Genomic DNA, 12,069 nt, shown 5'->3' on the forward strand with positions numbered 1-12,069 from the left:
TCAAAGACAGCCTCACAGCCCACCGAGGTAGAGAATTCCAGGGATTCACCACCCTCTGAGTAAATTTCAGTTAAATATGTTAAATTAAAGTTGAATTTCAGGCCTAAATGCCCTTATTCTGAGACTGTGACCCCTGGTTCTAGACTCCTCAGCCAGAGGAAACATCCTCGCTGCATCTACCCTGTCAAGCCTTGTAAGAATTTTGTATATTTCATTCTTCTAAACTCTAGCGAATATAGGCCTAGTCTACTCAATCTCTCCTCATAGGACAATTCGCCCCCCCCCCCTCAAGCCCGGCCATCCCAGGAATCAGTCTGGTGAACCTTCATTGCATCCCCTCAATGAAACAATCCTCTTCAACCCCCACCATGAACTAGGTACCGTTGTCATTGAGTCTGACCACTGTTTCAGATTGAACCAGACTGTTCACAACTTTGGCATCTTATTCAATCCTGAGCTGAGCTTCCTCTCCCATGACACAAATCACCCACTTCCACCTCTGCAACAGGAGAAGTAGGCCATTCAATGAAATCATGACTGATTGTACCTGGTCTCCATTTACCAGGTTTTGCTCCATGTCCCTCGATTCCCCTTACACAACAAAACTCTCGCAATTTATCCTGAAAATTCCAACTGACCCAGCATTCACAGCTTTTTTGGGGAGCAAGTTCCAGCTATCTACTGCCCTTCCACCATCCTGGCTAGTTGATATGTCCCCACAGCCATATTTACCCTTTCTGCAAGGACATGGGTGCCTCTTCAGTTTAAATAAAGGCCGTCTTTCATGTACAGCCTTCCATAGCTCCAAAAGTGGTCCCAGTGTCCAAGGAATCTGTAAAGCGCCCTTCTACATCATCATTGTAGCCACACAGTGACGATCCTAATCATTCCCTCCCAATCTGGTCCAGTGTGTGGCACTAGGAGTAATGAAGAGATTACTACCCTGGAGGTTCTGTTCCTTAATTTATCTGTAGCTACTTGCTCACCCTCCCATTCACTCCAATTGGCACCTGGGAAGCAACATACAATTCAGGACTCTCTGCTGCTGAAACGCTCATCATCCATGCCTTGTCACCTCCAGTCTCGACCATTCCAATGTTCCCCTGCCTGGCCTCCTATCCTCTTTCCTCCATAAATTTCAGCTCATCCAAAGCTTGGCTGCCCATATGCTAATCCTACAACAGGTTGAGCTTGCCCATTACCCCTGTGTTCACTGAATTACATTGGCTCCCAGTCACCCAATACCTCAGTTTTAAAAGGAGCATCCTTGTGTTCAAGTCCTTCCGTGGCCTTTGTCTTCAATGTCTCAATAGCTTCCTCCAGCTCCATAACGTTCCTTAGACCTTATATTTTCATAAGTTCTAGGCTGACACTCCAGTGGAGTGCTGCACTGTCGGAGGTGCCATCTTTCGCAGGAGACATTAAACTGAGGCCCTGCCTGCCCTCTCAGGTGGACATGAAAGATCCCATGGCACTATCTTGAAGAAGAGCAGGGGGAGTTTGTCCTGGGGCCAATATTTATCCCTCAATCAACATAACAAAAACAGATTATCTGGTCATTATCACATTGCTGTTTATGGGAGCTTGCTGTGCGCAAGTTGGCTGCTGCGTTTCCCACATTACAACAGTGACTACACTCCAAAAGTACTTGATTGGCTGTAAAGCGCTTTGAGACGTCCAGTGGTCGTGAAAGGTGCTATATAAATGCAAATCTTTCTTAGTCTGACCCCACCAAAAACCGTTCTATTTCTTACTCCAATACATTTGATGAACTGTGTGCCTCCCACTTGCGCTGAAGGTTTCCATTTGCAAGGTGAAGGCAGACTTACTCCCAGGGTGCTGCCCTGATGAATGGGGCACGCGTCTGTCTCTCTGATATGCAAATGAGTCGCGCCGTAGCCCCGCCCCTCAGGTAGCGGGAATAACGTCGCGCGTAAAGCGGAGACGGTTGCTATGGGGATGCGCTGCCGGTGATGTCAGCGCGTAGCCGCGTCTCCCACAGTGTGGACCCGCTCGCCGCCCGGCTTTCCAGCACCGCCCCTCACCTCGGCCCCGCGCAGCGCCTCAGGCCCACCCGCCCAGCCAGGGGTGCACCGAGGACCGGCCGCCATTCATCCGACACACAGACACACAAGCGGGAAGACCATGAAGTGAAGAGACGGCAAAGTGGGCGAGGAGCTGAGGTAAATCCGGGGTGGGGGATGGAGAGTGTGTGGGGTCAACCTCCGCGCCCCCCCCCGGGGAGAGAGTGTGGGGTCAACCCCCCCCCCCCCCCCGGGGAGAGAGTGTGGGGTCAACCTCCGCCCCCCCCCGGGGAGAGTGTGTGGGGTCAACCCCCCCCCCCCCCCCGGGGAGAGTGTGTGGGGTCAACCTCCGCCCCCCCCCCCGGGGAGAGTGTGTGGGGTCAACCTCCGCCCCCCCCGGGGAGAGTGTGTGGGGTCAACCCCCCCCGGGGAGAGAGTGTGTGGGGTCAACCCCCCCCGGGGAGAGAGTGTGTGGGGTCAACCCCCCCCAGGGAGAGAGTGTGTGGGGTCAACCCCCCCCGGGGAGAGAGTGTGTGGGGTCAACCCCCCCCGGGGAGAGAGTGTGTGGGGTCAACCCCCCCCAGGGAGAGAGTGTGTGGGGTCAACCCCCCCCGGGGAGAGAGTGTGTGGGGTCAACCCCCCCCGGGGAGAGAGTGTGTGGGGTCAACCCCCCCCAGGGAGAGAGTGTGTGGGGTCAACCCCCCCCGGGGAGAGAGTGTGTGGGGTCAACCCCCCCCAGGGAGAGAGTGTGTGGGGTCAACCCCCCCCGGGGAGAGAGTGTGTGGGGTCAACCCCCCCCGGGGAGAGAGTGTGTGGGGTCAACGCCCCCCCGGGGGGAGAGAGTGTGGGGTCAACCCCCCGGGGAGAGAGTGTGTGGGGTCAACGCCCCCCCTCCCCCCGGGGAGAGAGTGTGGGGTCAACCTCCGCCCCTCCCCCCGGGGGGAGAGTGTGGGGTCAACCCCCCCCCGGGGGAAGAGAGTGTGGGGTCAACCCCCCCGGGGAGAGAGTGTGGGGTCAACCTCCCCCCGGGGAGAGAGTGTGGGGTCAAACCCCCCCCCAGGGAGGGAGAGTGTGGGGTCAACCCCTCCCCCGGGAGAGAGAGTGTGGGGTCGACCCCCCCCCCCCCCCTCCGGGGAGAGAGTGTGGGGTCGACCCCCCCCCCCCCCTCCGGGGAGAGAGTGTGGGGTCGACCCCCCCCCCCCCCTCCGGGGAGAGAGTGTGGGGTCGACCCCCCCCCCCCCCTCCGGGGAGAGAGTGTGGGGTCGACCCTCCCCTCCCCCGACGAAGTTTTTAAATAAATTGTTCATGGGACATGGGCATCCATCCCTAATTGTCCTTGAGAAGGTGCTGGAGAGCCGCCACCTTTGTAGAGGTTTGGTATAACTGAGTGGCTTGCTAGGCTGTTTCAGAGGGACAGTTTAGAGTCAGCCACATTGCTGTGGGTCTGGAGTCACATATCGGCCTGCGGAAAAGAGTGTTCGAAGATCAGACCCTCAAATCTGCCACTAAGCTCATAGTCTACAGGGCTGTAGTGATACCCGCCCTCCTGTATGGCTCAGAGACATGGACCATGTACAGTAGACACCTCAAATCGCTGGAGAAATACCACCAACGATGTCTCCGCAAGATCCTGCAAATCCCCTGGGAGGACAGACGCACCAACGTTAGCGTCCTCGATAAAGCCAACATCCCCATTTTTGAAGCACTGACCGCACTCGACCAGCTCCGCTGTGCGGGCCACATTGTTCGCATGCCTGACACAAGACTCCCAAAGCAAGCGCTCTACTCGGAACTCCTACATGGCAAACGAGCCCAAGGTGGGCAGAGGAAACGTTTCAAGGATACCCTCAAAGTCTCCTTGATAAAGTGCGACATCCCCACCGACACTTGGGAGTCCCTGGCCAAGGACCGCCCTAAGTGGAGGGCGCTCTGCACCTCTACTCTCATCGCAGAAACCAAGCACAGACAGCGGAAGGAGCATGTGGCAAACCAGACTCCCCACCCACCCTTTCCTTCAACCACTGTCCCACCTGTGACAGAGACTGTAATTCCCATATTGGACTGTACAGTCACCTGAGAACTCACTTTTAGAGTGGAAGCAAGTCTTCCTCGATTTCGAGGGACTGCCTGTGATGATGATAGGCCAGACCAGGTAAGGGTGGCAGATTTCCTTCCCTAAAGGACATTTGTGAATCAGATGGGTTTTTAACGACAATCCCATAGTTTCATGGTCACCATTACTGATACTTTTTATTCCATATTTATTTCTCCAGCTTCCATGGCGGGCTTTGAACTCATGTCTCCGGATCGTTAGTCCAGGCCTCTGGATTACTATGTTACCATTCCCGGCAGTCAGCCTCGTGTGGGGTCAACGCCCCCTGCCCCCCCTGGTGGTGGGAGGGAGGGACAGGGAATGTGGGATCAAACCCATGAGTAAAAAAACAGATGCTGCACTCTCCTAATATTTACCCTTCATCGAACATCATTAAATCAGCTTATCTGATCATTATAGTATTGCTGTTTGTGGGAGTTTTGCTGTGCGCAAGTTGGCTGCCGCGTTTCCCATATTGCAACAGTGACTATGCTTCAAAAGTATTTGATTGGCTGTAAAACGCTTGGTGCATCTTGAGGTTGTGAAAGGTGTTAAATGTGAAATAGTTTCAGAACACTATAATTAGTTATCGCAGGAGGGCTGGGTTTCACATGCTGGAGCCACCGCCCACCACGCTGTCTAATTGGATTTGGGTCTGTAATGGATCCGTTGGTAAGGATCACGGCCTGCATGTCATCGTGATCAAACAAGATTTCTTCATCGCCCCAACCCTCTTCTCAATCTTCCTCGCTGCCATGCTCCACCTCACAGTCAACAAGCTTCCCGCTGGAGTGGAACTAAACTACAGAACCAATGGGAAGCTGTTCAACCTTCGCCGTCTCCAGGCCAGGTCCAAGACCACCCCAACCTCTGTCGTCGAGCTACAGTACGTGGACGATGCCTGCGTCTGCGTACGTCCAGAGGCTGAACTCCAGGACGTAGTCGACGTATTTATCAAGGCATACGAAAGCATGGGCCTTACGCTAAACGTCCGTAAGACAAAGGTCCTCTACCAGCCTGTCCTCGCCGCACAGCACTGCCCCCACCCGCCCCCCCCCACTCCAGTCATCAAGATCCACGGTGCAGCCCTGGACAACGTGGGCCATTTCCCATACCTCGGGAGCCTTTTATCAACAAAAGCAGACATTGATGAGATTCAACACTGCCTCCAGCGCAACCTTCGGCCGCCGGAGGAAAAGAGTGTCCGAAGACCAGGTCCTCAAATCTACCACAAAGCTCATGGTCGACAGGGCTGTAGCAATACCCGCCCTCCTGTATGGCTCAGATACATGGACCATGTACAATAGACACCTCAAGTCGCTGGAGAAATACCACCAATGATGCCTCCGCAAGATCCTACAAATCCCCTGGGAGGACAAACGCACCAACATTAGTGTCATCGTCCAGGCCAACGTCCCCAGCATTGAAGCACTGACTACACTTGATCAGCTCCATTGGGCAGACCACATTGTCCGCATCCCAAAGCAAGCGCTCTACTCTGAACTCCTTCATGGCAAACGAGCCAAAGGTGGACAGAGGAAACGTTACAAGGACATCCTCAAAGCCTCCCTGATAAAGTGCAACATCCCCACTGACACCTGGGAGTCCCTGGCCAAAGATCGCCCTAAGTGGAGGATGTGCATCCGGGAGGGCGCCGAGTGCCTCGAATCCCATCGCCGAGTGCATGCAGAAAACAAGCAAAGGCAGCGGAAGGAACATGCAGCAACCCTGTCCCATCCTCCCTTACCCTCAACGACTGTCTGTCCCACCTGTGACAGGGACTGTGGCTCTCGTATTGGACTGTTCAGCCACCTAAGGACTCATTCTAAGAGTGGAAGCAAGTCTTCTGTACTGCCTATGATGATGATGATGATTGGATTTATGGCAGCACTACCAATCAAAGCAGGGAGAATTTGAGCTTTATCTATGTCATAAATTAGATGAACAAAGTGCGGGCAGAAAGATGGAGGATGTGTGGGTGACGTATTTGTGAAAGAGCAGAGTAAGTATCGAGCAAAGGCAGCTCGCCTAATTTAAGAAAGCAAGTTTATTTAACCAGTATCTTTCATGTTGTGTACTTGCTAATTGTGCTTTATTCAACACCTAGTTCTAAAGAATTCTGGTCCCCAAAATTGTATTTATCTTCATAAATGTTGATTGAGCTCTTTGTTTTTGTTTCAATTTTTTAGCATATGTCGTTTTTTTCCTCTTAACTAATCAATCTTTATCGCCTGCAGATTCACGTTTTAGGCCCTTTCGTCTTTGTTTTTAGCTTGTGTGCAGTGATACTGAAATAAACATTGATCGTACATTAGTGGCCAACAGTTTAGTGGGAATGGTTTTCAAGGGGGGGTGCAGGAAGTGGGTCTCATTCACATAGAGCAGGAAATGAGGGAGAAACTCGAGAAAGACTTGGGCCCAGGAGAGCCTTGGGAGAGCTTTGGCTTTGTGGACAAGGAAATTGGGTTACGTGGCAGAGGCAGATGAACAGATGGTCTTAATCTTCGTGACAGATAAATTTGAGAGCTCCTGCCACGTGTTGTTTGGCTTCTGGTTAAGCAACGTCTTGATTTCAAAATTCTAATTCTTTTCTAATCCCTCCATGGCCTCGCCCCTCCCTAACTCTGTAATCTCTGTATATATTTAAGGCAGAGGGAGACAGATTTTTGAGCGATAAGGGAGTAAAGGGTTATGGGGAGTGGGCAGGGAAGTGGAGCTGAGTCCATGATCAGATCAGCCATGATCTTATTGAATGGCGGAGCAGGCTCAAGGGGCCAAATGGCTGACTCCTGCTCCTATTTCTTTTGTTCTCCTCCAGCCCCACAACTGATCACCCTCCCCCTCCCCCCCCCCCCCCCCCCCAAACTGGCTGCGCTCCTCTAATTCTGCTGATTATAATCGCTGAACCATTGATAGCCGTGCCTTCTGTTGCTTAGGCTGTAAGCTCTGGAACTCCCTGCCTAAACCTCTCTGCCTCTCTCTCCTCCTTCAAGCCGCTCCTTAAAACATACCTCTTTGACCAAGCTTTTGGTCACCTGCGCTAATTTTGACCTATGCGGCTCGGTGTCAAATTGTTTTATCTCAACACGCGGACGGGAAAATAGCTACGCAAAAAAAGACAACCAATCTCAATTCAAAGACTGAGAATTGTTTCTGCGATTATAAACCATTTCAGAGTAAACTTTACTGTATCGATTTTAATTTAGATGGGCCCATTATAAATCTGGTCACTTTAATACCCCTCATGATGCCCAGAAGTCAACTATCTTGAAAATCCCGTTAATCGTTATTAAAGTTGAAAGTTAAAGGCAGAAGCTCAGTCGTGGCTCAGTGGGTCGCACTCTCTCGCCTCAAGAGTCCAAAGGTTGTGGGTTCAAGTCCCACTCCAGAGATCTGAGCACAAAATCTAGGCTTTGAATTGAGATTGGTTGTCTTTTTTTGCGTAGCTATTTTCCCGTCCGCGTGCAATTTTGGATACAGAGCGTGGAACTTATTCTACGACGCTGAGAAAACCCAAGCAAAATTTCTTCTGTGGCCAGTTTGATTTAGTTTCCAGTTCAAACCCAGCTCCCCTACCATGACCGCGTCTCGAAAAACACGTTGACACCACTCAACTGCTCCTCAAACAAAACTCACCAAACTACTGAAGATGATACCATGCAGATAACTTCTAAATGAAATAGCACCAAATACTCCCAGCTAATAACCTGCACGCATATTCTTCCCTCGGCTGACAATATAGAAAATAGGTGCAGGAGTAGGCCATTCGGCCCTTCAAGCCTGCACCACCATTCAATAAGATCATGGCTGATCATTCCCTCAGTACCCTTTTCCTGCTTTCTCTCCATAACCCTTGATCCCTTTAGCCGTAAGGGCCATATCTAACTCCCTCTTGAATATATCCAATGAACTGGCATCAACAACTCTCTGTGGTAGGGAATTCCACAGGTTAACAACTCTGAGTGAAAAAGTTTCTCCTTATCTCGGTCCTAAATGGCTTACCCCTTATCCTTAGACCGTGTCCCTTGGTTCTGGACTTCCCCAACATCGGGAACATTCTTCCTGCATCTAAACTGTCCAGTCCCGTCAGAATTTTATATGTTTCTATGAGAACCTCTTCTAAACTCCAGGATATAAAGGCCCAGTCGATCCAGTCTCTCCTCATATGTCAGTCCAGCCATCCCGGGAATCAGCCTGGTGAACCTACGCTGCACTCCCTCAATAGCAAGAACGTCCTTCCTCAGATTAGGAGACCAAAACTGAACACAATATTCCAGGTGAGGCCTCACCAAGGCCCTGTACAACTGCAGTAAGACCTCCCTGCTCCTATACTCAAATCCCCTAGCTATGAAGGCCAACATACCATTTGCCATCTTCACCGCCTGCTGTACCTGCATGCCAACTTTCAATGACTGATGTACCATGACACCCAGGTCTCGTTGCACCTCCCCTTTTCCTAATCTGCCGCCATTCAGATAATAGTCTGCCTTCGTGTTTTTGCCCCCAAAGTGGATAACCTCACATTTATCCACATTATACTACATCTGCCATGCATTTGCCCACTCGCCTAACCTGTCCAAGTCATCCTGCAGCCTCTAGCGTCCTCCTCACAGCTCACACCGCCACCCAGTTTAGTGTCATCTGCAAACTTGGAGATATTACACTCAATTCCTTCATCCAAATCATTAATGTATATTGTAAAGAGCTGGGGGTCCCAGCACTGAGCCCTGCCGAACCCCACTGGTCACTGCCTGCCATTCTGAAAAGGACCCGTTTATCCCGACTCTCTGCTTCCTGTCTGCCAATCAGTTCTCTATCCACGTCAGTACATTACCCCCAATACCATGTGCTTTAATTTTGTGTGGGACCTTGTCAAAAGCCTTCTGAAAGTCCAAATACACCACATCCACTGGTTCTCCCTTGTCCACTCTACTAGTTACATCCTCAAAAAATTCCAGAAGATTTGTCAAGCATGATTTCCCTTTCATAAATCCATGTTGACTTGGACCGATCCTGTCACTGCTTTCCAAATGCACTGTTATTTCATCTTTAATAATTGATTCCAACATTTTCCCCACTACTGATGTCAGGCTAACCGTTCTATAATTACCTATTTTTTCTCCCTCCTTTTTTAAAAAGTGCTGTTACATGAGCTACCCTCCAGTCCATAGGAACTGATCCAGAGTCGATAGACTGTTGGAAAATGATCACCAATGAATCCACTATTTCTAGGGCCACTTCCTTAAGTACTCTGTGATGCAGACTATCAGGCCCTGGGAATTTATCGGCCTTCAATCCTATCAATTTCCCGCCTAATAAGGATATCCTTCAGTTCCTCCTTCTCACTAGACCCTCTGTCCCCTAGTACTTCCGGAAGGTTGTTTGTGTCTTCCTTCATGAAGACAGAACCAAAGTATTTGTTCAATTGGTTTGCCATTTCTTTGTTCCCCATTATAAATTCACCTGAATCTGACTGCAAGGGCCCTACGTTTGTCTTCACTAATCTTTTTCTCTTCACATATCTATAGAAGCTTTTGCAGTCAGTTTTTATGTTCCCGGCAAGCTTCCTCTCATACTCTATCTACCCCCCTCCTAATTAAACCCTTTGTCCTCCTCTGCTGAATTCTAAATTTCTCCCAGTCCTCAGGCTTGCTGCTTTTTCTGGCCAATTTATTTGCCTCTTGGATTTAACACTATCCTTAATTTCCCTTGTTAGCCACGGTTGAGCCACCTTCCCCATTTTATTTTTACTCCAGACAGGGATGTACAATTGTTGAAGTTCATCCATGTGATCTTTAAATGTTTGCCATTGCCTATCCACCATCAACCCTCTAAGTATCATTTGCCAGTCTATTCTAGCCAATTCCCGTCTCATACCATCGAAGTTACCTTTGCTTAAGTTCAGGACCTTAGTCTCTGAATTAACTGTGTCACTCCATCTTAATGAAGAATTCTACCATATTATGGTCACTCTTCCCCAATAGGCTACGGTAACATAATGGTTATGTTACTGGACTAGTAATCCAGAGGCCTGACTAATAATCCGGAATCACAAGTTCAAATCCCATCATGGCAGTTTGTCAATTTGAATTTAGTTAGTTAAATAAATCTGGAATTAAAAAGCTTGTAATTGTGACCGTGAAACTACCGGATTGTTGTAAAAACCCATCTGGTTCACTAATTTCCTATTCAAGGACACCCTCAAAGCCTCCTTGATAAAGTACAACATCCCCATCGGCACCTGGGAATCCCTGACCCAAGGCCGCCCTAAGTGGAGGAAGAGCATCCGGGAGGGCACTGAGTACCTCGAGTCTCGTCGCTGGGAACATGCAGAAACCAAGCGCAGACAACGGAAGGAGCATGCAGCAAACCAGACTCCTCACCCACCCTTTCCTTCAACAACTGTCTGTCCCACCTGTGACAGACACTGTAATTTCTGTATTGGACTGTATAGTCACCTGAGAACTCAATTTTAGAGTGAAAGCAAGTTTTCATCGATTTTGAGGGACTGCCTATGATGTCCTTTTAGGGAAGGGAAATCTGCCGTTCTTACCTGGTCTGGGCCGAGATGTGACTCCAGACCCACAGCAATGTGGTTGACTCTTAACTGCCCTCTGAAATGGCCTAGCAAGCCACTCAGTTGTAGCGAACCGCTTCAAGAAAGTATAAAAATAATAAAACCGGACGGATGACCCGGCATCGACCAAGCTATTGGATTCGGATACTCCTGACTTGGAAATGCATTGTTCCTTCGTCATCGCTGGGTCAAAATCCTGGAACTCGCTCCCTAACAGCATTGTTGGGAGTACTTTCACCGTACGGACTGCAGCAGTTCAAGAAGGTGGCTCACCACTACCTTCTTGAGGGCAATTGGGGATGGGCAATAAATGGTGGCCTTGTCAGTGACGCCCACATCCCAGGAATTAATAATTTAAAAGAAAAAATCATCACCACCTTGAGGTGAGGTGCTATTGCATACATAAGATATCGTTTGAGAATTCTGCAGCTTTGTTCAGTTGTGGAATAGATTTACAATTTGTCGTACCTTTCTGTATCATGAGAGTAACGATGGGATTCAGTGTTGGAAATGCAGCGGTGGTGTACTGTGGATAGGTGGGCTAGATGGATTGAAGCTCTTCACCCTGAACCGGTTACTGTTACTCTGATGGTAAAAGTTGAATATGTCTTGACTATGTGGTCGGGATGTGTTTGTGGCAAAGGATGTGCGTAATTGGGTGAAGTGAGCTTGACTGTGGATGTTTGTTTCTAACTGAAAACAGAAGGATTATTTTCCAGTCATCTTTACAATATCTCTTTCTTCTAGCTCCACCAGCGGGGAGAAATGCTTGGATTGCTGAAAATGCCGATTATAGTCACTGTGCATGTTGATGTGGTTTTAACCATTCTTACAGTCCTGGGAATTGGAAGCAGGCTATGGGGGCTGACGTATCCCAGAGCTGTTGTGTAAGTAGACTTTGTTCATTTTAAATGTCATGTTATCCCCTATCATCTGATCCACTTGGTCTGTGTTGCCATGAGGCTGTGTAGGAGTGTAGGTAAGCTTTCAGATTGTTTTAATGCAGAACAACTAGTGTAGGCAGAATTGGTTTAAATTGTATGCTCGCAGATCCTATCTTTTGATCACAATGACCCCGCCCCCCCCAGGCTAAAGGCGTAGTTCAGAAAGAGCAAAGGTTGCCGAGGTAACAATGAAAAAGGATGATAATTTTAGACAATGGAACAGGATATTGATATGGCCATTGTTGTAGCAATCTGTTTGATGACCCAAGGATCATAAGCTGCCCAATAGGGGGATCGAGGGATATGGCGAGAAAGCAGGAATGGGGTACTGAAGTTGCATGTTCAGCCATGAACTCATTGAATGGCGGTGCAGGCTCGAAGAGCCGAATGGCCTACTCCTGCACCTATTTTCTATAACATTAAACTCGATGA

General features: G+C 49.5%; 1 protein-coding gene across 3 annotated transcripts in view; it reads left to right on the top strand.

The window, feature by feature from the left end:
* The first annotated feature begins 2,108 nt into the window (after window positions 1-2,108).
* Window positions 2,109-12,069, top strand: part of pomt1 (protein-O-mannosyltransferase 1) — an 86,771-nt gene continuing 76,810 nt past the window's right edge. For all 3 annotated transcript variants that reach the window (XM_070863715.1, XM_070863714.1, XM_070863716.1), the window contains exons 1-2: window positions 2,109-2,183; window positions 11,441-11,580. In XM_070863715.1, coding sequence (XP_070719816.1) covers window positions 11,459-11,580 — 122 coding nt within the window. In that variant the 5' untranslated portion in view covers window positions 2,109-2,183; window positions 11,441-11,458. The remainder of the gene's footprint in view (window positions 2,184-11,440; window positions 11,581-12,069) is intronic.

This window comes from Pristiophorus japonicus, chromosome 20 (assembly GCF_044704955.1).
Source record: "Pristiophorus japonicus isolate sPriJap1 chromosome 20, sPriJap1.hap1, whole genome shotgun sequence".
Taxonomy (NCBI): domain Eukaryota; kingdom Metazoa; phylum Chordata; class Chondrichthyes; family Pristiophoridae; genus Pristiophorus; species Pristiophorus japonicus.